Raw genomic sequence first — 24,776 nt, 5'->3', positions numbered from 1 at the left:
AAAAAGGGTAAAATAGGAATTAATAAGTTAATTATAGTAAAAAGAATAAATATGTAATATATATATATTTTAAAAAGGGGATATGCAATTAGTTTTATGGTTTTGAGGAAATATGTAATTAAAGATCTTAAAAAGAGGATATATGTAAATGTCCATATATTAATTAGAGAGAGATTTATTATGGTTATATTAGTTGTATTAATTGGAGAGAGGGTGCATTTATTGTTGTATTTACATCTTTTTTATTTATTTTAAGCAATTAAAACTTAAAACAAAACTAGTGGTCCATATTCATTTCTCGCATTTATTGTCATAATATCATTTCTCTATTGAACTTAAACACACACACACACACACACACACACACACACATATATATGGGAGAGTTATTTTAAGAACCATGGTGAGTTTTAAGAACTTTAAGAACTCAATTTTGAATCACACATTTAATTAAATGATATGAAATATGTGGCTGAGATTAAATTTAATTAAAAAATGAAGCAGGAGAGAGAATAAATATTTTTGATAATTACACAAGTTTAAACGTTAGTTACACATGTGTAAACAGTCGATTCGGGGAGTAAAAAAATACCCTAATTTTTTTGTACATCACTTACACTTACGTATTACACATGTGTAAAAAAATTCAAAAAAAAAAATTGTTACCTTGAGTTCTTTCAAGTTCTTAAAACTCAAAGTGGCATTCAAAAGAAATCAATCATATATATATACACACACACACACACACACACATACATACTGAAGAATGTAAATAAAAAAACCAAAAAAAAACTTTTAATATGCTTTTAGTTTACGAAATAATTTTTTTAGTCATTAAATTATAAATATATACTTAAAAGTTAGATCCATTTTTTAAAAACTAATCCATTTATTAATTGGTTTTCTTTACATTGTCAGATATATATATATATATATATATATATATATATATATATATATATATTTATAAACTATAAATATATGATTTAAATATATCTATTTATTTTTTCGGTTATCTTAATACACTATGCATATACATGTGCTAAATTGTATGGATAGTATATACCACAAGGTGTATTTGGTGTGAAGTAATGGAATGGATGTGGTAATAGAATAACAAGGGAATTAAATGAATTTTTTACTATTCTATTATCTTATTAGGTTTCCATATGGGAATGGAATGATTTATCACTTTATTAATATTATTATCAATAATAATAATAATAATACAAAATTAATAATAACTAGTTTTTGAACATATGCATTGTGGTGACATTATCAAACCAAATAAATATAATTGTAAAAACATGAATCACGTATGCACGATAGAAGTGTTTTTTAATTCATCAAATTTAAATTAATAATAATAATAATAATATTGATAATATAATTATAATATTACATTGTATTCTACAAATCAATAACATTAAAAAATACAACAGTAGTGGTAGTGGTAGTAGTAGTGGTGGTCGTAGTAGTAGTAGTAATAATAATAATAATAATAATAATAATAATAATCATCGTTGACTATTCCATTCCCTAGTGGAATGAAAAGAATTTCATTCCTTATGAATGATCAATTTTATTATTTCATGACAACCAAACATGATTAATTTCATTCATTTGGAATGATCTATTTCAATCTGCTTTTCATTTCTTCATAACAACCGCTACCCAAATATAATAAAGTTTATAAAATTTAGTTTCTTGAGTTTTTTTTATTGAGGATTGCTTCAGGGTTTTTGTGAAACTTAAATTTGATTGTTATGAGTTAAAAGTTGGTAAATTGATCATTTGGTACAAATTAACTACATTTTTGCTCAAATTTATTACAGGGTAATCTAAATATTTTTAAAAACTTGAGAATGCAAATAGATTTATCGTCAAACTTGTTACGAGTTCAAAGTTTTGACTTAAAAATGGATAACAAATGAAAGTTAAAATTTTAAATGTAACTAGGTATCGAATTTATTTTTAAGGAATTTTTTGGAAATAGTCAAAAGATTCGGGTTTTACACATTGAGTATTATTATCATGACTATTAAAATTAAAAAAAATAACAAACACTTCTGACATGTCACTTCAAAGTCTATCAATGCTTCTAACTTTTACCGAATTAGAAACATTTGTGTCAACATTGACTTTTCCATAAATAGTGACCAGAATGTTGTATGTGAAACATGTTATACAAAATTATGCTCAAGTGAAGCAAAATATTCAAAAAATTGAACGGGTTAACCTGTTATTTTTTTTCAATTGGCAAAAGCGCGAGAAGCCCATAAAGCTATTATTATATGAGAATTATTCTTCAAAATTGGTTCATAACCAAATTTCTTTCAATTATTATACAAATATTATATAGAGTGTTCTTTGGTATGTTTTTGCACGTGCATTTTTTTTATTAACCTTAGTTTTATTTTTTGGAAAAGATCATACTGTGAGATAAATGAAATCAATTTATGTATAATGGATACAAGCATAGATGTAATATATTTTTCTATATAAAGTATGTATTGCTTTATTTGTAACTTTATTATTTAGATCATCCCGAGTGTTACACGGGCTCTAAAAGTAGTACTCTTATAATTCAAATAGCTTAATTAAGAATTGTCGAAAACCCGTGAATACTATTCCAATCGAGTTCCTAGTTCAGAAATGATCGATTAATTAATATACATTCCATATGAGACTAATTACTATCAATATAAATTCCATGAGAAGGATTTGCATAGCAGCAGCAGTGAAGACCGTAAGCAAGCCCATGAAAAGATTGATGACATCAAGATACAAAGCAACCGCAGCCCAGATGTAGTCATCATGTAATGTGTAGCGTTTGATCAACATATCAGTGTCGTAGAGTATGTATCCACAGAAGATTTTAGCAACCAAACATCTATGCATCATAACCGTAATTTTACCAGGAGGAAAGAATGTCTGAAAAACAAATGAAAATTAAACAAACAAACACGAGCCTATCATTTATATAACTTTTATTATAAAATATTAAATGTATATTTATTTATTTATGAAAGAACTATTTTCACATATAAAGTTATAATAAGAATGACCAAATAATATACATGTATGCTATATATTAAAATTATAGTTATAAATACACATAACATATCATTCTAAATGTATAAAATCATATAGGGTAATGTTAAAATACAAAGTACAACAAAAATGAGAAATGTGAGAAAAAATCTAATTCATTGGTCTTAAATTCGGATAATGAAGATTAATTTATGTTGGCTTTCTCTCTCTACAAATAAGACGCGTGTCAATTCATCCATCACTTTAAAATTTCTATAACATTTTTATACGACATTTTTTTGAAATTTTTTTAACATAATAACAAGCGTTTTTTATTTTTAAAATGAATATCATACAATTATATCAAAATAAAAATATATTATTGGGTTTTTTATATTGTTATATTTTTTTCCTGTTAAGTATTTTAATTGGGTTTTTCTATGCATTGTGTTATAGATTTTGGTTATTGTGTTTTTCAATTGGTACTCATATTAAAGATAAAAACTAAAACAAAGATTATGTCATCGTGTCTTTTTGTTCGTCATTGTGTCTTTGTGCTCAACATTTGTCTTTCTGCTTATCATTGTGCTCAATATTCACTTAATTAAGAAAAATAGTATTATGTTCATTGTGTATTACGTTCAAGTCAATGTGTAATATGTAGTTTCGATTGTGTTTTACGTTTCAGGTCATTGTGTTGTATGTATGTACCATGTATTTTACGTTTTAGGTCATTGTGTATTATGTTATATGTATTCATTATTGTGTTTTACATTTCAGGTTATTGTGTAATATGTATTCATCATTGTGTTTTATGTATTATATAATTTGTTTGTATTTTTTATTATATTTACATATTATTATTATACAATGATGTTATTATTATTTAAAAAAACACAATGATATGTTGAAAAACAAAATGTCAAAAAAAAAACAATGACAAATAGAAAGACATAATGACGAAAAAAGACACAATGACACAATTTTTTTATATAACAAAATCATACTCATATTAAAGATAAAATAACACTTGTTATTATGGTGAACTCTTTTTTAAAAAAATATCATATGAAAAAGTTATAGACGTTTTAAAATGATGGAAGAATCAACATGCGACTTGCAGATGAAGAGTGCAAATGTATACTATTACTTTTATACCCTCAAACCTTTGGTCCCTACTTGACACATACCAATTAACTATGAGATCTCACACTTGTCATTTTGTTGGCATTTATAAAATAACTCAACCCATTAATCATATAATATATAATAATAAACGAATCAAGCTCGAGCTCTTGTAAGTTACATGAGCCGACCTCCGCTCTTCAAGTTATGACATAAAGATATATTATTATTAAAAAATATATATATATATAGGGTCAATACACAAACAAGCACCCTTGGGCGGGTGGCTGGCGACACCAACCCACTAATTTAGCTAAACATGTTGGTGGGTTAGACCCGAAACCGACTTAATTAAAACTGTCTATACACACGAACCTGAATGAGACCAAAGACGAGAATCACCAAAAGGTAACCGGACAAGAACGAGCCCAAGAACTTGAAGTCATAACCTCTCTTGGCGGCCCAGAATGTGAACAGAGTGAGACTCACAGCCAGCACTGCTGTCAAAATTGTTGCTTGTAGTATCGCCTTACCTGCCAACATTAATTTGTTCTTCAATCGTTTATTACTTCTCAAATTTTGATATTAAACATGAATAGATGGAGAGTAGGATTACGGCTAGTCACGGCACATGCAAAACCGACTGCAAAAGCCATAGAGACGGTACTAAGGATCCCTAGACACGCATAGTTCAGAGGATGGCGATGACGATAATAGTTCAATGGGAACATCAAGAAAACCCCTAGCGAATTGACAAGACGAAACAAATGTTAGTCAGAAAATAAGAACAAGGATGCTCAACACTTTATAAAAAATTGAGTTTTGGTTGCTGAAAATAGTTCAAAATTTTCTGTAACTTTTTTTTTCCTCAAAAGTTATTCTCATTACATGTTTACAGGAAAACTATAAGTGTTTCTTTTCTTTTTTTTTTGAACTTTGAAGTTAAACCAAAAATTAAAAAATAAAATCAAGCAACGCAAAGCACACACTGATGAATGGGGTAATGAGGAGAAGCAGGAAACAAGCCAATCCGCCTCTTGTAGTGGTTAAGAAAGTGACAATCAGATCATGCGAGGCGATAATAGCAGCAACAGGGATGGTGACAAGTAACTGTGTGGCTACCATGGAGTAACTCCTACGAATAAACGACAGCCGGTGCTCCGACATCATCAGGTTCAAAAGTGGGAGTATGGTTTGTGATTTGAGAGATGAGAAGAAGATAATGAAATTGGGATCATACAAATATGATGGCGGTTGTATTTAACAAGATATGCCGGTAAATATTAATAATTTATATAAAGGATGTGGGGGTTTATGGTTTCAAAATAAACAAGAAAGATTAATTTGTAAAAGTAAATTAATAAAAGGTAAATTTCTAAATGTAGTTAAGCAAAAAGTTTATGTTAAATTGTTAGTTATTGTTATAATTAATAAAGGGTAAATTTCTAAATCTAGTAATGTAAATAACTGATATGATCATTAATTTTAACAACAAATGTATTATGTATAACATGCATTTTTATGAATTCTTTGGTACAGTTAAACTCTCTCTTGTAAAAACCATAAATATTGTTAAAGAGGAAACCAAGTTATTTATAGCATTTGTTTTATATATTTATCAAGTTCTAGAGAGTAAATTATACTACTAGTCTACTAGGGTGACACGTTTTATATACTATACAAGAAAATTGCTCTGATAAGACCGCCTTTACCGACCACATGTGATTGGTACTGATTTTACCAACCACATGTGATCATTATAGATTGGTCACTACAAAACGGTCGCAATAAGTCAAATTTGTGGTCGGTATAAAATTGGTCAGTATACCTATACCTTTCCCGACCACAAGTGGTCTCAAAATATTCTGTTACAATTTTTTTTATTTATGATTTTTCAAAAAAAAAAGTTAATTTTATAATTTTTCAGATTTTTACCAATTTAAATATAATTGTAAAGCTGTAAATTTTCTAGATATTTTAACAAATAAAACTATAAATCATTAAATTACAAAACGTTAAACTAAATAGTTTAAATAATTGCCATACAAACACACAATAATTATAACTAATAAGTCAGTATATCTTCATCCATATCGGTTTCTTCATCATCTTGACTCGGCCTTCCTTTGTTTTGTTATTCACCTAATTTTATCATCCTAGCGTGCAATTGTGTCAATTGTTCTTGCATGACGTTTCATGTGATGGTATTGGTTGTTGGTGCACGCACACCACATTGGTGGTTGTATTTTCACCTTTTGCCGAATATCCCATTCCCAACAACGGCGTACCTAGACCGAGTGAACGTCTAAGACACCCGACCACATCAAATGACAAATCTCCCGCTTCACTTTGCATCCGGGTGAGCTCGTCTTGAATTTTATCCCAAAGACGCAAAATAACATGGCGGGCCAAACGAGCTGTGTTCATAATATTAACATAAATATGCGTAGATGAAATATTATAAATGAACTCTGTGCGAGGGACTGTTATACCTAAGATGAATAAGAACATAGACGGTATTAAATAGAAGATCGATATGTAAAAACAGCCTGCATTATGAACAACATTTAAAAAACATAAATCAACTCTCTATAGCAGGTTATCTATTACACACACATATCTTTATTCATTCATGATGACTATATTATTTTGTTGACTTTCAAAATAAAACCTAACACTTTTAACATAGTTATGAATAAAATGTTTAATTGTTAGAGTTGTAAATGAGCTGAGCCAGGTTGAGTTCGGGCTCGGTTTGTTTAAAACCCGAGTCGAGCAACTAGCTTGTTTATCTTAATGAGTTCAAAATGTGAGCTCGGGGTCAGTTTGTTAATAAACGAGCCTAGCCCAAGCCGCCTCACAAGCCAACTTAATTTAAAAAAGATAAATATTTCACCATCTTCTCTTGTCGATGGATGACCTGCATCACACTAAGTGTGAAATTTAATATTATGAGACAAACCTACTTCATTAAAACTCTTATGAAAGCCACAAAACCAAAATTCAAAATGAAAGAATATATATAATAAGTAAAATGAACATGTATAACAATTACCTCTGGTAAATATGAGTTGTAAAAGAAATGGCAGCTATAGGCGTTATATTCTTTATTGAAAGCCCGTTTTCGTTCTCCATATTAGATGTCATTTCCAGTTCTGCCCCTCTGTTAGCAACTGTTGGAGGTTTCTTTTCTTGTCTATATGATCAAGTAATAGGATTCACATTTGTTTTAGAGGAGTAGCCAGGACTATTTCTATTGCAGCTGCAGCACCAAACAACATTCCCACCTGCAACAAATATGACCTGGACCGTCTTAGAATCTCAACTAGAAATAAGCTTAATCGTTAATAAAAACACGGATGAAAAAAGTGACATTATTAAACAAAGAAAATAAATCAACACGATCAACAAATTTTTGTATTATTTAAATAATATTATTAACTTTTTTAATCAGCAAATGCTGTTAATTAATACTTTGAGAAAATATATTAACATTGAAGTTACAATGCGAGCTCCTTTTGCTCCGCTCATGTATGGGAGTTGGAAAATTGTTGTTCGGTCTCAGAACATGCCAACCTGTGTATGTAGGGGAAGCAGTTTCTGTGTTTGACAATGGCCTTCGGGGGCGATTGAGGACATCGTGGTTTGTGGTGGTGCCTTCTTTGGAGATTTTCAATGGAGGTTGGCATCACTTCCGACTCGTTTTGGAGGTTTGGGTTTATGTTCAGCTTCAGACGTTTCTACTTATGCGTTTGTGGCCTCGAGGGCGCAATCTTGTGAATTGCAAGACCACATTCTTCGAGGTTGTGGTATTGATGGGTTTGACTCCGATTATAGGAGTGCGATAAATCGGTTGCACATTTCACTTCCCGATTTTGATATTTGCGGTTTCTCTAATAAAGACACCGCCCCCCTAAAGCCCAACATGCTTTGGCAAGTGCCCTTTATAGTGGAATCATCAAGAGTTTGGAAATGAAGTTTGATTTATCCCCTCGTCAGAAAGCAGTGTTTGAGTGTCTTCGGGCTCCTCGGGCTCAAGATTTCTTAAGTGTCCTCCCTATTGAAGGATTGGGCCAACATATGTCGGCACTGGAGTACCGGGCCATCCTGAAGTATCGGTTAATGATCCCTTTGTTTCCGGTAGATGAGCCGTGCCTAGTTTGCCGTAAGGTTTGTTTGGATTCTTTTGGTGAGCATGCGATTCACTGCAAAGAGTTGCCTGGGTTTAAGTACATGCATGATTTGGTTAGGGATGTTCTATGCGATGTTCTTAAACAAGCCGAAATTTCGGCTAAAAAGGAAGCCCTTGTAAACTTTCTCACGGATCCTCAAGAAGGAAGATCTACATTACGACCGGCCGATATTCTTGTTTTTGGGTGGGTAGGGGGAAAACACGCTTGTGTCGACCTCACTGGAGTGTCCCCTCTTGTTAGGATTAGGGACAATGGGTTTGTAGCAAGCTAGGCAGCGTTGAAGGCGGCATCGGGCAAGGTTTTTCGAAACACGAGAGAGCTTGTTTGGAGAATCAACACGTGTTTATCCCCTTTGCATTTGACACTTTTGGTTTCTTAGCTCCGGATGCCGTGGACCTTTTGAATAGGGTTCAGAAAGTTGTGCATAGTAACGTATCGGCCCATAAGAATCGAAACTTTGTTTTTAGTAAGATTGGGCTTGCTATCCAAAAGGGGGTTGCGGCGCAACTTGTTGCCCGCTTACCTGCCACTTCATTGTAAATCGTTTGGATGTTTCTATAATTCAATCATCCACAAGTTTAAACAGTAAAAAAAAAAATTGACTTGCAAGGGTCAACAGGTAACTTCAGTACATTCTAAAATGAAAGAACTAAAGGTAGCCTAATCATCCTATGAATACCAACCAGAATTACACAACAAAGTATTTAAAACAATGTTGATATTTTGACGAGTTTCTTACCTACAAACGAAAGGCACAACTTTGGCGCGGAATGTACCTGCGAATGTCTTGACTGCAGCACCAAAAGTACATGAACTGAACAAATATGATAAAAGAGGTTAATACATGAATACATAACTATTATAAGGTATAACTCTATTCAGAATTGACCCACAACGCAATGTCATTTAGTGAATACAATGAAACAGAGGTATATTTTTAAACATATGCTTTAAATTTACACATCTTCTAAGTTAACACCCTTAATTAAAGCACATGTTTCATATTTAACGGTAAAAAACACAGTTCATACTACATATGTTAGTCACAAATACAAAACCACCAAAAATACATAGCTTCGTGAACACTAATATGCGATTTATATACATGCGTAAACCCAACTATTGCCTAGTGGAAACGTACATCAAACAATTAACCTACCCACGAAGTCCAACTATTAACAAAGAACAAAGAGCACAAATGTTTTCTTAACAAAATAGGCAGGTAATAATAGAGAAGGTAAATTTCTTATTCATTCATACGGTTGAATAGAATATTCAAAACATATATATATGCTTTACAAAGCCTCCTATTCCAAATAACCAGGAATTGTAAACTATAAGAAGTTGTAAACACACCTAAACTCTATCTCTAAACACACTGAATAGAAACAAGTATAGAGATAAAGTTAAATATTAAATTATTAAATTTAAAATCCAATAAAATACAATTAAATTAGCAGAAGTATTTAACCTCTAGTTCAGCAAACCAAGTAATGACTTGAGTGTAGCAACCTCAAATTTGCCCATGAATCACGAACCTACGAAAGAACTAAGACCTCAACTCGAACACAAAATCCCAAAGAAACAGAAATTAATCGATTATTTAGGAACAAAGATGATAGCATATACCTAATAGATGGTGGTGATAGCACGACCCAAGACGGTGATGACGGGGTTAGCTGCGGCAAGATGGCAGAGAGATACAAAGATGGTGAAGGAGACTAAATACGGGGGATGCGGCTTGTGGCAGTGGAAAACGGTGGCTGGTGGTGGCTAAAATCAAAAATTGGCCGGAGGAAGAAAGGGGACGACGACGTGTTTATGAGATCAACACTCCCGCCTAAGTTCAAATATATGAGATCAAAATTATAATAAAAAATCAACCTATTCCAATCAAATGTATTCGGTATAGGGTTTCCCACACTAAGTCGGATAATATAATATTTCAAAAGTTAAAAATAACTGACCTTATCCAAACCACAAGTGATCGGTACAGGTGAGCCTTCCTAAGACTATATATTAACCGTTCACACCTGAGTGAGTTTTTCTTAAACGGGATGTCAAGTGTTCATATTGATTTTAACGCCCTATGTATGACTCATTCAAGAACATCATCAAAGAGGAAACCCATCCATTGTGAGGCACCTCCCTCCTCCCCCGGAGTTAGGTTTCGAGCCTAAGACCTTAAAAATCTCAAGCCTTAATCATCACCCTCATATCATTTGACCATATCGCCAATTGCACACACATGCGTGTGTATACTCATACAAATGCATTCTTATGCATATTGTTAAACACGAATCAGATCTAGATAATATCGATTATCAATTGTAGATCTAACAATAACTTAATAGGATCTAGTTCATTATAGTACTCTTAATCGGTAATATATATATATATATATATATATATATATATGTATTAGTTGTTATGTGTATTAGTTAATAGATTAAACGAAGAATTGATTGAGAGAGAATGTGGACAGAGTTTAGTTACTTTATAAAATAAAACTTAAATTAACAGGGGACTATCACCCCTATATATAGCCCAATTCGTTACACGTCCCGTAACGAATTGGAGTCCAGTTCGTGAACTTACAGATACATAAGAAGAAACATAACGAATCATTGATTCGTTACATTCCATGACAAATGGGAACATACATAACGAACTAGTAGCCCATTCATTAAACATCCTTAACGAATGAACTTTACATTAAACGAACTGGCTAATTCGTTAAACATCCTTAACGCATTAGCATTACATTAGCGAACTAACTATTAAAGATATATATATTTTTCATTATAATAATAATAAATATAAAGACGATATATATTGTAATGGGACAAAAGTGGAATAACTTATCCAATGTTGATTTATATTGTCCCAGGAGCATAGGGTGCGGCTTGGACATGCTTCACATTGAAGGTATTTTTTATGCACTCTCTTTTAAGTTTCATAGTATATTTGAAGATTTTATTTTGGAGTTATAAGTAGGGGTTTTTAAGTTCAGAGTTTTATAATTAGGGGTTTCGAGTTCCGGTGAAGGCTAACTTTTTTAGGGGGGGAATTATGTTTACATCTTTGTTTCCGGTGACAATTGCATTCTTTTTAATTCAAAGTGTTTCTACAGTTGTAATGATTTTGATGTTTCTTCAATAATTTAAACGAAAGATTACGAATTCGTGGTATTATTACTTGATTCTACGTACAACTGTAAACGAACCTGTCTCATATGAACACACGCGTCTCATGTGCAAATAACACACACCCTGATGAACTCGATACAGAATTTGATATGGTTTCAACTATTTTATCCCCAATTCAACCATTTTTCATTTTTAGCAACTAATTACTAGAAGTGTTAATTACTTTCAATCAACATGCTTTATTTTTTACATGATGCGTCTCTTTAAGCCTCCAATTTCAATGGATGCAAATGGAACATTTGTGCAGGTATGATTTCCCACGGGTGTGAATTAATGACGTAGCATGAATCTAAGGTCGTCTCTTTATGTTTGGGTTAAACGTGTGGTATTTTTTGGTTCATCCATGGACACGACCCATATGACAACCCTAGATTAAATCGAGCCGATATTAACTTACTATTATTTTATTTATTTTTATTTTTAATACTTTAGTTCATTTGCAAAAAAAGATGGGCAAGCCATATCTTAGTCTCTCCACCATAATTCATAATCTTTCAAACAATTTTTTTTTTGTCATGAAACTGAATGCATTATTGGGTCTCTTATAAACCAGTTTGATATAAATATAATTCCAAACTCTTAACATCAAACTACATGCACTTTTTGATCTCTTATAAGATAGTTTGTTATATACTACTATGCATGAAGTATGTATATACATTTTGTCTAAACATGGTAACGGCTGAACTATTAAAACTTTAAAGTATATTTTTGTTTGATTTCATCTTATATCTTTGTTTAAACCAACTTAATAGTGTCAACATTATGTGATTATACTCATTTTTCCTGTTATGTTTTCGTTTTTAATGTTGACTAATAAAGTAATTAACCAATTCGCTCTTCATATGACGGAAGCCGGTTATAAGAAACCACTAATAAAGTAATTAACCGAAGGTAACTTAACAACGCTTTTTTTCAAATCTCATGTGGTTAACGGAGTGCCTGCTCACAGTAACTTTCGTTTGATGAGAATGAGCTTTGGAAACGAGTGAGTTTTGATTAAATCTATATTGCACTTTTTTCCTTAAATTTTGAAAATATTCCGACAACTTGAATTTGCTAGGCATAGCATTAATTTGCTACTTCATATGATTATATACTATGCCTAGCAACACAAGTGGATCGCGTGACAGGTTGGGCTGGGTCGGGTCAAAGCCGTCAAACGAGTTATTTTGAAAAGGTGTCAATCGGGTTTCGATCATTGTCATTTTGGTTCGGGTTAAAGTAGGTCATTTTAGAAAGGTATAATTGTGGTTCATCTCAACTTAAAAAGGCAATCCTTTGTTGGGGAATTTCTGCAAAAAATATCTTTGGATATCTGAGAGTCGTGTAAACACTTCAAATCAAAATTATTTGTGGTTCCCAAATATTTTGACCAGATGAAACTCAGAATTATGAGCAAGAATCAAGTATGAATTTGTGTATGTTATGATGAACCAGTGAGAACTTCGTATATTGATAATCAAGTTATATTAGGGTTTTTAGGGATAATGCAGTTATCATAACTGCAAATACGCTCTTGTTTTTTATTAAACGTTGTAACCAAATTAATTAATTAGTTAATTTCCTAATACGTTTTTAATAAAGAAACATATGTCCGAAATAAAAAATTTTCAAGCTGACCAGGCAGCTCGACCCCATCCAGGGGCGCTGCCCCCGGACCCCGCTAAGGGGGCGTTGCCCCCTTGGAACCCCATGACTTAGGGGCTTCGCCCCTAAGTACGAATAGGATTATAAATTATAAGAAGATCAGATAAGTGTGCACGTCGCGCCCAACTAAATTCACTAACAATCCTCCCCCCATTTTGGTGTAATCCCTGATTAACTTAAACAAACTCACACAACAAAACAAACTTATGCATAAATGAAATGTCGTGACGATTGAATTTCACATTAGTATATTACACATTCCAAATATTCGAAGAATATAGGGGTATCGCTACGATTGAACCCTTTATATTCATAGTGAATAATCGAAGATAATATACACACAATTTCACATACTCATATATTCTTACATGACATTATTTTTACTAGCCTATGTCCTATCCTTCAATGAACATATCAAAGCCAAGTCCCAGCTTCTTGAAGCGGCTAAACTTCATGCTCATATAGGTAGTTCTTTTACTCTCGCACCTGCATATGCAATTTTTCAAAAGAACTATTAAGAAGTCTAACTTCAACCTCCTTAACTTGTAGGTCTAAACACATACCTTGGGATGTTGTAACCGATGTGTTCCAATTTCTAGATGTTAAGCTTTCCACATTGAATTCAACACCCAATATCAAATTAGATGGCAATTGGGTATCTCAACATGAGAAATTTCAGGTGGACTTTAAACCCATCCCTACAGCCGATTTGTGCACAAGATCTTAACTTAATGCTTTTATTAAATGATCGGCTAAATTCTGTTGAGTTTTTACATACTCCACTGATATCACACCATTCACGATGAGCTCACGAATCATGCTATGTCTAACACCTAAGTGTTTAGACTTCCCATTATCCATTTGACTATAAGCTTTAGCCAAAGTAGCAATACTATCACACGTGATAGATATGGGTGATATCGGTTTAGGCCACAATGGAATCTCATAAATTAAGTTTCTTAGCCATTTAGCTTCTTTACTAGCTGCTGCTAATGCTACAAACTCGGATTCCATAGTCGAGTTAGTGATGCAAGTCTGTTTCTTAGATGCCCATGACACATGACCTCCTCCAAGTAGAAAAGTCCATCCAATTGTGGAAGAATGATCTTCCATATTATTAATCCAACTTGCATTTGAATAACCTTCTATAACCGAAGGATATCCATTATAATTCAAACCATAATCCATGGTTCCTTTCAAGTACCTAAATACTCGATTTATAGCTTGCCAATGATTTGAACTTGGATTGCTTGTATATCTACTAAGCTTTCCAACAGCATAAGCTAAGTCCGGTCGAGTACTTATCATTGCATACATAAGAGATCCTATAGCTCTTGAATATTCGATCAAGTTGATTCACCGCGTTACCTTTATTAGGTAAGAGCTTATAAGCGGGATCCATAGGAGTACTAACAGGAGAACAATTAAGAAAATTAAATTTCTTTAAAATCTTTTCAATATAGTGAGATTGAGATATTGAAATACCATTGTTCTCACGCTTGATCCTTATACCAAGGATCACTTCAGCCTCCCCCATATCTTTCATATCAAAACAAGATGACAAAAATTTATTTGTTTTATCAACCTGATCTTAGTTTGTATCAAAGATTAACATGTCATCTATATATAAACAAATTATGACTCCTTTACCAGAAGCATCAAATTTGCTGTATACACACTTGTCTGATTGGTTTAATAGAAAACCATTAGACAATACCATATCATCAAATTTTTGATGCCATTGTTTTGATGCTTGCTTTATACCATAAAGTGATTTAACAAGTTTACACACCTTATGCTCATTACCGGGCATAACAAAACCCTCCGGTTGTTTCATATATATCTCCTCGTCCAATTCACCATTCAAGAATGCAGTTTTCACATCCATTTGATGAATCACAAGATTATGTATTGCTGCTAAAGCAATCAATAATCTTATTGTAGATATTCTTGCTACAGGAGCATATGTATCGAAGTAGTCTATTCCTTCCTTTTGTCTAAAGCCTTGGATAACCAATCTGGCTTTAAATTTATCAATAGAACCATCTACTTTCATCTTCTTCTTGAAGATCCATTTACAACCAAGAGGTTTACAACCAAGGGGTAAGTCGGATAATTTCCAAGTGTTATTTTGCATAATAGAATCCATCTCATCATTAATTGCTTCTTTCCAGAAAGCAATATCCCGAGATGCCATAGCCTCACTATAGGTTTTAGGATCTTCCTCAATATTAAAACAATATTCATATTTCTTTTGAATCTCATTTATAGATCCTTCAACCAAATATAGTTGAAAATCAGAACCATAGTTCTTAGGCTTTGTAACTCTATTACTTTTTCTCGGCTCAGTTGAAGTTGATGGAACATCATTTTTATGATTAATTGATTGAGAATTACTTGAACTCGTAATCATGTTCTTTGGTCTAGGTATAGATGAAAACTTGTTTTCATCCCAAATTGCATCCCTTGACTCAATAACAGTGTTTACTGATACGTAGTCATTAGGTTCTATAACATAGAACCTATATGCCTTGGAATGCTCAGCATATCCAATAAAAATGCAATCAATACCTCTTTCACCCAATTTTTTTTTCTTTTGGGTTCAGTAAGCCTTACTACAGCTCTACAACCCCATATTTTCAAGTAATTAAATTTTGAAGGTTCACCATGCCAAAGTTCATAAGGGGTGATTTTATTCCTTTTATTAGGAATCATATTTAACAAATAACAAGCTGTCAACATAGCTTCACCCCAACATCACTAAGTCCCGAATAGGATAACATAGAATTAATCATTTCTTTTAATGTTCTATTCTTTCTCTCAGATACATCATTGTGTTCTAGTGTATAAGCCGTAGTTTGATGTATAATTCCCACCGATTGAAAATAACATGGATCAAAATATTCACCTCCCCTATCCATGCGTAAAGTTTTAATTAAAGCATTTCTTTGCAACTCTACCTCGGTTTTGTATATTTTAAACTTATCTAAAGACTCATCTTTAGAATGCAAAAGATACACATAACAAAACCTTGAAGCATCATCTATAAATGTAACAATATACTTTTTATTTCCTAAAGTTGGAGTTGCATGGTAATCACATAAGTCACTATGTATTAATTCAAGAACCTTTGTTTCTTTTTTAACAGCAGGTTTAAACGGTTTTCTAGTTATCTTAGTTAACTAGAGATTCAGACCCGTTAGATCTAGTCGCTAAACGACGAGCCGACACCTTAAACCGTTAAAGTTATAAGATGCGGATGGAATCGGGTATAAACCGACTAAAAGATGAGCTTAGGGATCACCCTAGCTCAGATTTGGATTGAACAAGACGAAAAACGGTGAAAACGGTGATGAAACAAGCGAGATCTCGCTTTTCTGGCGAGATCCCGGTTTTCCGGCGACGGCGCCGGCGCCGGAGAATGTGGTACGAGGTTAAGGTGGTGTCAGGGAATGTTCTGACCTAACCCTAGTTCGTTAGCGGGAGCGTAACGAACTAACCCCAATTCGTTAACAGAGACATAACGAATTAGCAAGTAATTCGTTATGCCCTTTCGTTAAGCTGAGATTACGAACTAACCTCAATTCGTTATGTTAATTCGTTAAGGGAGAACTGACGAATGAACCACTAGTTCGTTAAGGGTTCAGTTCGTTATAAGGGTTCAGTTCGCTATGGAGTTTAATTCGTTAACCCAACCACACGAATGAGGTCCAATTCGTTAAAAAGACCAGTTCGTTATGATGGGTCAATTCGTTAAGAACCAATTAACGAACTAGAAGTTTAATAAAATGACAGAATGATCCCTGGACTTAGAAAAAAATGATTTAATTACAAAGAATCCCTTGAACTTTTTAAGTTAGCCAATTAATTAACGATTTAAATTCTAATGGAAAATGTGTTAATACAATTAATAGAAATAAAATTTTTCCAAGCTGACCTAGCAGCTCGACCCCAGCCAGGGGCTCCCTAGAACCCCGCTGCCAGGGGCGCTGCCCCCGGACCCCGTTCTTTGAGGGTTGTAATTAGACTAGAAACGCGTTATGGGTAGTGATAATTGATACGCATGATTTTTATACAGTTAGTCGTGCACAGCTAAAGAAAGGAATAACCATACACGGTGAACGTAACCGCATTCAGGTGAGTTTCTAGCCCCATTTCCTTATTATGTTTTCGGGGCTATGTGCATACTCAATTTGAAGTGTGAATACACTTACCTTAAGTGGTAAGTGTATGCTATAAAAATTGATGTGATAGTAAGTATTATGTTATGAATGAATGTTTGACGGTGCGTGAACGATCTTCGGATATTGCACGTACTGTCAATGGGAAAGACCTCTAAGTAGTTATTAGTGTGTGTAAATATTATTATGTAACTTGGTTATTATGTAAATGATGTAATTATAGAAAGTGTGCTGTAGACAAGCAGAGGTAGAGTGTGCTAGAAGTGGCAAGGGTCTAGTAAGGGTGTTAGTGGCATGACGATAGTACGTGGTATGGTAAGCCTATACGTGCCTTCGTTATTAAAGTGGCATGACGTGAGTGCGTGGTAAGGTAAACCTATACGTGCCTTCGTTATTAAGTGGCATAACGTGAGTGCATGGGAGGGTAAGCCTCTACGTGCTTCTGTTAAACAAGTGGCTAAGACGTAGGGGACAGTTAAGTGGTTAAGCGGTAAGGTGAACATGTCAGACAGTGGACTATGTGTCTTCGGACACGTATACAATTGTATGTAATGGTTGTATGGTAAGTTGCTTGATTAACTAGAACTCACTCAGCGTAGCTGACATTTAGTATGCACGCATGTGAGTAGACTGAGGAGCTAGCATGAGGATGGCACATGACGTGGATTGAACGGCTGACATCTGAAGATGGAAGACTTGATGTTTTAAACGTGATGTTTTATGTTAAGGTTTTAAAGAGAAGACTGAATGTTTTGTAATGAATAATTGAGGTTTTATGTATTCCGCGAAAGTTTTAATAAACTTTGATTTGTAGAATTGCGTTTATGAGTAAATCCGACGCTAAAGTGAGGCACCGGGCTTACATAACATGTCGCATTTGGCATTTTTACGTATGTTTTTTTTTTTCGGTTTAGCAGTCCGGGTTCTAAATTCTAGTTACATATAGCTAGCTAGAACCAATGTATTGACTAAATTACCCTTGTCATCTTTCTTCATGACACCTTCATGTAAGAATAATATATAATAATATATATTTATATATGGCTATTATAATCATTTATATTATAATAGATCAAAATATTTTAATTATACCTTATTATATATTAGTTTGGTAATTGTTAATAGGCCATATTACATATAATTAACTAATAAAGAGTTTCTCCTTGGGTGTATATAAAGAGAGATTAATATTAACATCATAACCTAATCACACACACATAACAATTTTGTGTGCATCATCTCTCCTAAACCGGGTTCCTTTCAAGAACCCTAACACCATCCTTAACTATACATCCTAAAAGGGAACTCGACCAAGCTGATAACCATGCCGTCTACATCATTCTCTGTTGCGGTTACTACTCTCTATGCTGTAACAGGTTCATAGGTTTATTTTTATTCATGTTATTTATTACTTACATGAAGAACTAACCAACATGTGACATCAGAGCGATGTCGATTAATCAGTTCTTTATGTTTTCCTTAAATCTGGAATTAAAGTTGGAAAACTGTTTTGACTAAAAGCCTGATTTAAATTCACATAATAAAAACTGGTTATAAAATTTTTATTGTTTTTGGTTCACATGGTGTTTTATATTAATTAAAATAGTTTTATCTAATTATATTGGTGATCCTATAAAACTTGTATTTTAAGATATCGATAAAAATAAATAAATTTATTGAGTGGAGGTTGTTCATCAAATTTTTGAACGGCTCAACTCCATAATTTTTTAATGAAAAGTAACGAAATCTGCTAATTAGTTTGTGATCTATTTTCTAATTGTACGTGAAAAGTGCTTAGACTCATGTAACATATACTTGTTAGAAGAATGTCATCTATATAAGTACAAATTTATTTTTAGTTGCTCCCACTCATCTTGACATAGGTACATTAATCCACTTGTTTTTGATGAAAATAATTGTATAAACATTTCATCATATTTTGATGTTTGCATTAACCAATATATGGATTTTATTGACTTATAGACTAAATGCTCCTTGACCTTCTATTTATAACTTATAGAGGTTGTTTTATGAACATATAAATTTGTAAGCCGATTGTTAGGGATAGTTGTTTTAATGTTCATCTAATTTAGCTCTTAACTATTATAAGCTACTAGAACAATAATGATCCTTAAATAAATCTTTTGTAATATAGGTAAGAAGATTCTTTGATAATTGATTTATCCTTGAATATAACCTTTAACAATCAATCGTGCTTCTTATTGTCTTAACGTTTCGTATTGGGATTTAGTTTAGTTATGAACACTCTTAGGTGATTCAACCAAATCTCTAAACGTTAGCCTGACTTATGAAGTCAATTATGATTGATGCTAATGGTTTAATTATAAGGGGTAGGATCATTAAACTTTTCAACATCCATTTCAACTTTAGTTAGGGAGGTTACATAATCATCAGTGTTAGTAGGTTTTAAAACCTAGATGACCTCCAGAGTTGATTATTGGGTAATTTTAAAAGTCTCTGTTTATGGATTAGCTCTTGGTTAGGTTTGCTATCATTTTTAGGATTCTAAGTATATAAGAGTTAGTGCAGTATGTTGTACAAGAGGTGTAATTGGATTTTAAATATGGAGTAAATGTTAATGACTTTAAAAGATCTTGTGACTCATTTCATGACTCTATAATAATACAAATTATAATGAAACTCATCTACATTACTAGTGAAAGTGAACAAGATCGATTAAGTGGCTGCTACAGACAATAATAATAATCTCTACTATATATAAAGCAGGAGTCATGGGCAAACTTAAGAGTATAGATTTTAAGAGTTTTATAATAGGTAAAGCACATTGTACAAGTTTAAACATGGGTATATTAGTCATTATAACATTTAATCTCACGTGTTATTTAATTTTATTTGAAATACTTATAAATTTTACCCTTTAACTTTCATCATAATTTGTTAATTTAAAATATTCTTTCAAAATTGCCCCTCAACTTTAACTCTTAGATTGACAACTTCAGTTATTTATTGTTTTTTCTAGATATCTTGAAATATATTATGTTTTTTACTTAAATGAACTTACTGTTACGATGGACTCATTTTTGTCGACGTTTTAATATAAAAAATTTTCAAATCGATATGTAGATTATAACGTACAAGTTAATGTAGCATTAATGTACAAGTTGATTAAACATAAAAACTAGGGGTGAGCACGGTTCGGTTCGGTTCGTTTATTGGGTGAAACCCAAACCTAAACCTAAGCTATCGGTTATTTTAGAATGCCAAACAATCGGTTTTCGGTTATTCAATTATTCGGTTATTTTCGGTTTCGGTTTAGGTTATTTTCGGTTTTTTTATTGTGAGTAGACATTACAAAAAAATATAATTCAAAAATAATAATAATAATAATAAAGTTATTTTTTCGTGATGAAAACCTCCTCAACTGCAATTCCTGATTAATCTCCCTCACCACCACCATCATCATCATCATCATCATCACCACCATTATCTACAACACATATCTAGGTAAGACCCAAAATCTAATCCTACTTTTAATTTATGTATGATTTTGCTGTTGAATTGTGAAACCATATATGAATTAAGTTCACATTTGGTTCGGTTAGGATTAAATTCTCCATGACTCAAAATTCATCCTACCTCGGGCTCTGATTTTAATTATAAAATGATAAATATATACGTGTTATTATGTTTGAAGACAATTAATTATAAACAAGTGCGTTCTTGTCAGCATTGAGTGTTTGAAGCCAATTGATTTTGTATTCTTTGAATGACCATATCTTTAATGTTTGTAACAGGACATAGCATCATTCAAAAGGAAGCGATAAGGAAAAAGAAGCGATTATAGCATCATTCGAAAACACTAATCGGTCCACATGATTTGGACTCCTTGAAGAGATTGCTGCATGATCTGTCCTCTTTTTTTTTTTTTTATTATTATCTAATATGCATTGTTCAAGTAGTGGGTTTTTACTTCAGTACTTCCATACTCAACATCAACATAGTGCAAATCCGTTTGAGGAGCCGGTAACGTAATTAAACTTCACAATCTAATCAAACATTTATTTCTTTACCTAGACCATGAATTAATTTGTAAATTACTTATTGATGGATAATAGATTGGGCCACGGAAATATAACAACAATGCGTGGCTTCTATTTACAGTCGTATGAAGGTTCAACCACCCAACCATGACACAAGGGAAGCTGAATGCACCTTGTATCCTAAGAATACCTAAGGTATTGTTAAAAACATGTTTTGTTAATTTGTTTATATTATTTAATATTGCAATAAAGTTATATTGTGTAAATATGTTTTATTAGGTTGTTAATTATGTTTTGGAGAAGTTGGTATTGGACAAACCATTGGAGAGTTTGAGTATCGATGGGACTTTTGCTTCCGAAGGAGGAGAATGGTCCTTTAGATCCGGACTGAAAAGTGAAAACCATAGCAAAAACTTTGGTCATTTATAGAAATATTATGCAACAAGGCAAGTTTATTTTACTATTACTGGTGTAGTTCAAAATTTTTAAATATATTTATTTTGGTATAAATGCATATATATATATATATATATATGTTGTTATTTAGGTCTTGACACCTAATGTGAGCTTAGCTTTTATGTTTCTTTCAGTCCAACAAGAGGATAAGCGTTCTTTTATTATGGGCTTCTTGAACTTCAGTAACAAGAGTTTAAGCTGAGAAACAGAGTTGGCTACTTGCTGGTAAGAATAATGCATTGTATTTTAGTAATGAAAGTCTGGTTCGTGTTGAATTGCTTTTTCATACGTAATAATGCATTTTATTTTAGAGGACTTATTATACATCTTTTTCAGATATGCTTCCAGGTTAGTGGCTTTGTCTTTGAGCCGGGAGTTTTAGAGGAGTTACTACAGATATGTGGGAATTGGACTTTGCAATTTCAGAAGCTTAATTGATGTTAGGATCAGTTTGAATGGGTACACTTTTCTTATTTTCCTATCAGTTTTATGATCTAACTGATTTCATTATATGTTATCTTTAATATGTTTAAGTAGTATTTTATACTATTCTATTTTTGATATACATATTTGACAGTTAGTATAATACAAATCAGTTTTGTAAAATGTTATTAGTTTTTATTTGGGCATATTTTTTAAATGGTTTTTCACAATAAATGTATAAAAGGCGTACAACAACATAGTCAAATGATTAAGACAGCTGCCCAAGAGATTTGATATAAATATAAATGATAGCATGGGCAAATTGGTCAAACTACAAACTTTATACAGAAGAAAATATATATATAAATATTAGATATCTGATTGGGTCTTTATATGATAGTATATGTCAAATGCACTATGTTATGGAGGAATTTATGGAAGGTTTGTACTTTCGAATTCGGTTAAGAATGGTAGTTTGTGCAAAAGGGTAGTTTGGTCAAACTCTCAAAATGCCGTATGTGTTTATTTTTAACCTTTAAAAGTCAAACGATCAAATTGTAAGAAAGTGTGTCCATGTTTGACATTTAAAAGTCAACTGGCAAATTGCAAGATTATTTTTTTTCTATTTTGACTTTTAAAAGTCAAGCTGAAAATTGTTCAATTCCATTAATATTGGTGACTTTGAATTAGCCTCAATGTTGGAACGAAATAGTTGGTTCTGAATTATTATTTTGATATATTTAATTCATATTTATAATAATTTATTTTTATGTATAAAACTATGATAAAATAAAATAGTATATATTGTTTTATATATAAATTTTATGATTAGAATATTAATGAAGAAATTCAATTTGAGTCAAATGGGCTAAAAACTATAATTAGCTAACATTAAAATGGGTCAAACAGGCCAAAGTTCGATTTAACATGTATTCAATTGACTAAAACCCATTTTAGCTAACATTAAAATGTGTTGGTTTGTTTCGGGTCAAAATAGGCCATTTCATAACGATATTGGTTTGGTTTGTGTCAACCCGGATTGATCGGGAGGTCTGTCAAAACGTGACATTTGATGCAACCCGACATCGGTAAGCGTGTTTGTAGTTATTTTTTGTGGACAAATCGAGGCGTCCGTGGTGACTATTGGTGGCGGAGATGACCAAAACATAATTTGAGGGCTTTATTCAATTTGCTTCATAAACACGCTAGATTTTGTTCATCTTTTTTAACATTTGTTATCCGAGTTCAGGTTTATATATGGTTATTATGTCAAATATATTGTATTTTGCTCATACTTTTTTCTTGAAAAAAAGTTGCAATATTTTCGTAACACGTTTAATGATCTTTATTATGGTGTTTCTGATACAATTATGGCCTAAATTAATACCATAGGCAAAGAAAGAAATGGCTTTACGTGCGTACCGTGATCATGGGGCCGAGGAAGATTTGAACAGCAAGATGGTTGATGCAATGGATGAATCAAAGTTGTTTTTAATACTTTTTGCAAGGTATAGATATTATGCTTTTAACATTTTCAGTTATATGAAACACTTCAGGTTGTTGTGAAATTGTAATTGTGCAATGATTATCTTTTTGAAAATGGAGAGTTGGTTTTAGATTTCAGGCAGCTGTTCAAGTTCGTTGTGGATACAGCTACAAATGAAAGAGATTCGTAGCTGCACGAGTGAGAAGGTTAGGGACTTTTTGAGGAAATTATCTACCTGGTCAAGCGGCAACACTCAACAACCATAGTATCTTCTCCCACAGGTCCACAAATTACAAGCAATTTTTAAGTTTCAAAAAAGCACAAGGCTTGCTTGAAATCAGCTCATTTGTAAACGATCCGAGCTGGCTTGGTTTGTAAACGAGATGAGCTGACTCAGTTCGTGACGTACCTATATGTTTCAAATGAACGTACATGAACAAACTTAAACTAATGAACATGAGCATACGCGAATATTCACAGACATAAATGAACGAACTAGACACGTGTTCAAGCAATTTAAAGATTATTTTGAAAACAAGCCGAACTGGTTGGTTTGTAAACGACAAAATCCAGTTCTGTTTGTAAACCAGCCAAGGTATGCTCGATTCATTGGCAGTTGACAAACATCACATGTAATTACAAGTGTTTTGTATATTTTTGTCTCTACCTATTTTTTTATTTTCTAATTTAACTCTCCTGATACGATTACATAAATTATAAATATTTCAATGATTATCTATTTTTTAAATAAAATGATTTGTATGTTATAATTCATTGACAATAAAAGTTATTTAAAATACATTAACTTATAAGCTACTAATATGAGAACGCCCTGGTAATTTTCAACGTAGTCAAGTCAACAAATTGGTCTATGATAGGGTCAGGTTTAAACTGGTTATAACTCGATTTTTCAAAGTGGATTGGTTCTTACACCAGATTATATTTCCATGCTGGAAACTGGTTTGGGTCAAACCGGTTTTAGTGTGTTATCGGGCCAG

At 32.4% G+C, this 24,776-nt stretch overlaps 1 protein-coding gene and 1 long non-coding RNA gene across 2 annotated transcripts; one reads left to right on the top strand and one right to left on the bottom strand.

Moving 5' to 3' along the window:
* Positions 1-2,667: 2,667 nt before the first annotated feature.
* Positions 2,668-5,325, bottom strand: LOC143597195 (protein LIFEGUARD 4-like). Its single transcript, XM_077075771.1, has 4 exons — positions 5,148-5,325; positions 4,775-4,900; positions 4,534-4,691; positions 2,668-2,934 (listed from the first exon to the last, which is right to left on the bottom strand). Exons 1-4 carry the CDS (start codon positions 5,323-5,325, stop codon positions 2,668-2,670), a joined length of 729 nt encoding a protein of 242 aa, XP_076931886.1.
* A 16,069-nt stretch (positions 5,326-21,394) lies between these two features.
* On the top strand, positions 21,395-24,062 carry LOC143597199 (uncharacterized). Its single transcript, XR_013146849.1, has 4 exons — positions 21,395-21,608; positions 21,693-22,328; positions 23,685-23,800; positions 23,910-24,062. It is a non-coding gene; the product is annotated as an uncharacterized LOC143597199 (long non-coding RNA).
* The last annotated feature ends 714 nt before the right edge of the window (positions 24,063-24,776 follow it).

The sequence above is a fragment of the Bidens hawaiensis genome, unplaced genomic scaffold (assembly GCF_021521415.1).
Source record: "Bidens hawaiensis isolate Kalapana, Puna unplaced genomic scaffold, B.hawaiensis_p1.1 tig00047736_1, whole genome shotgun sequence".
Classification (NCBI taxonomy): Eukaryota; Viridiplantae; Streptophyta; class Magnoliopsida; order Asterales; family Asteraceae; genus Bidens; species Bidens hawaiensis.
The sequence above is the reverse complement of the archived record's forward strand: the minus strand, read 5'-3'. Positions and strand labels throughout refer to the sequence as shown.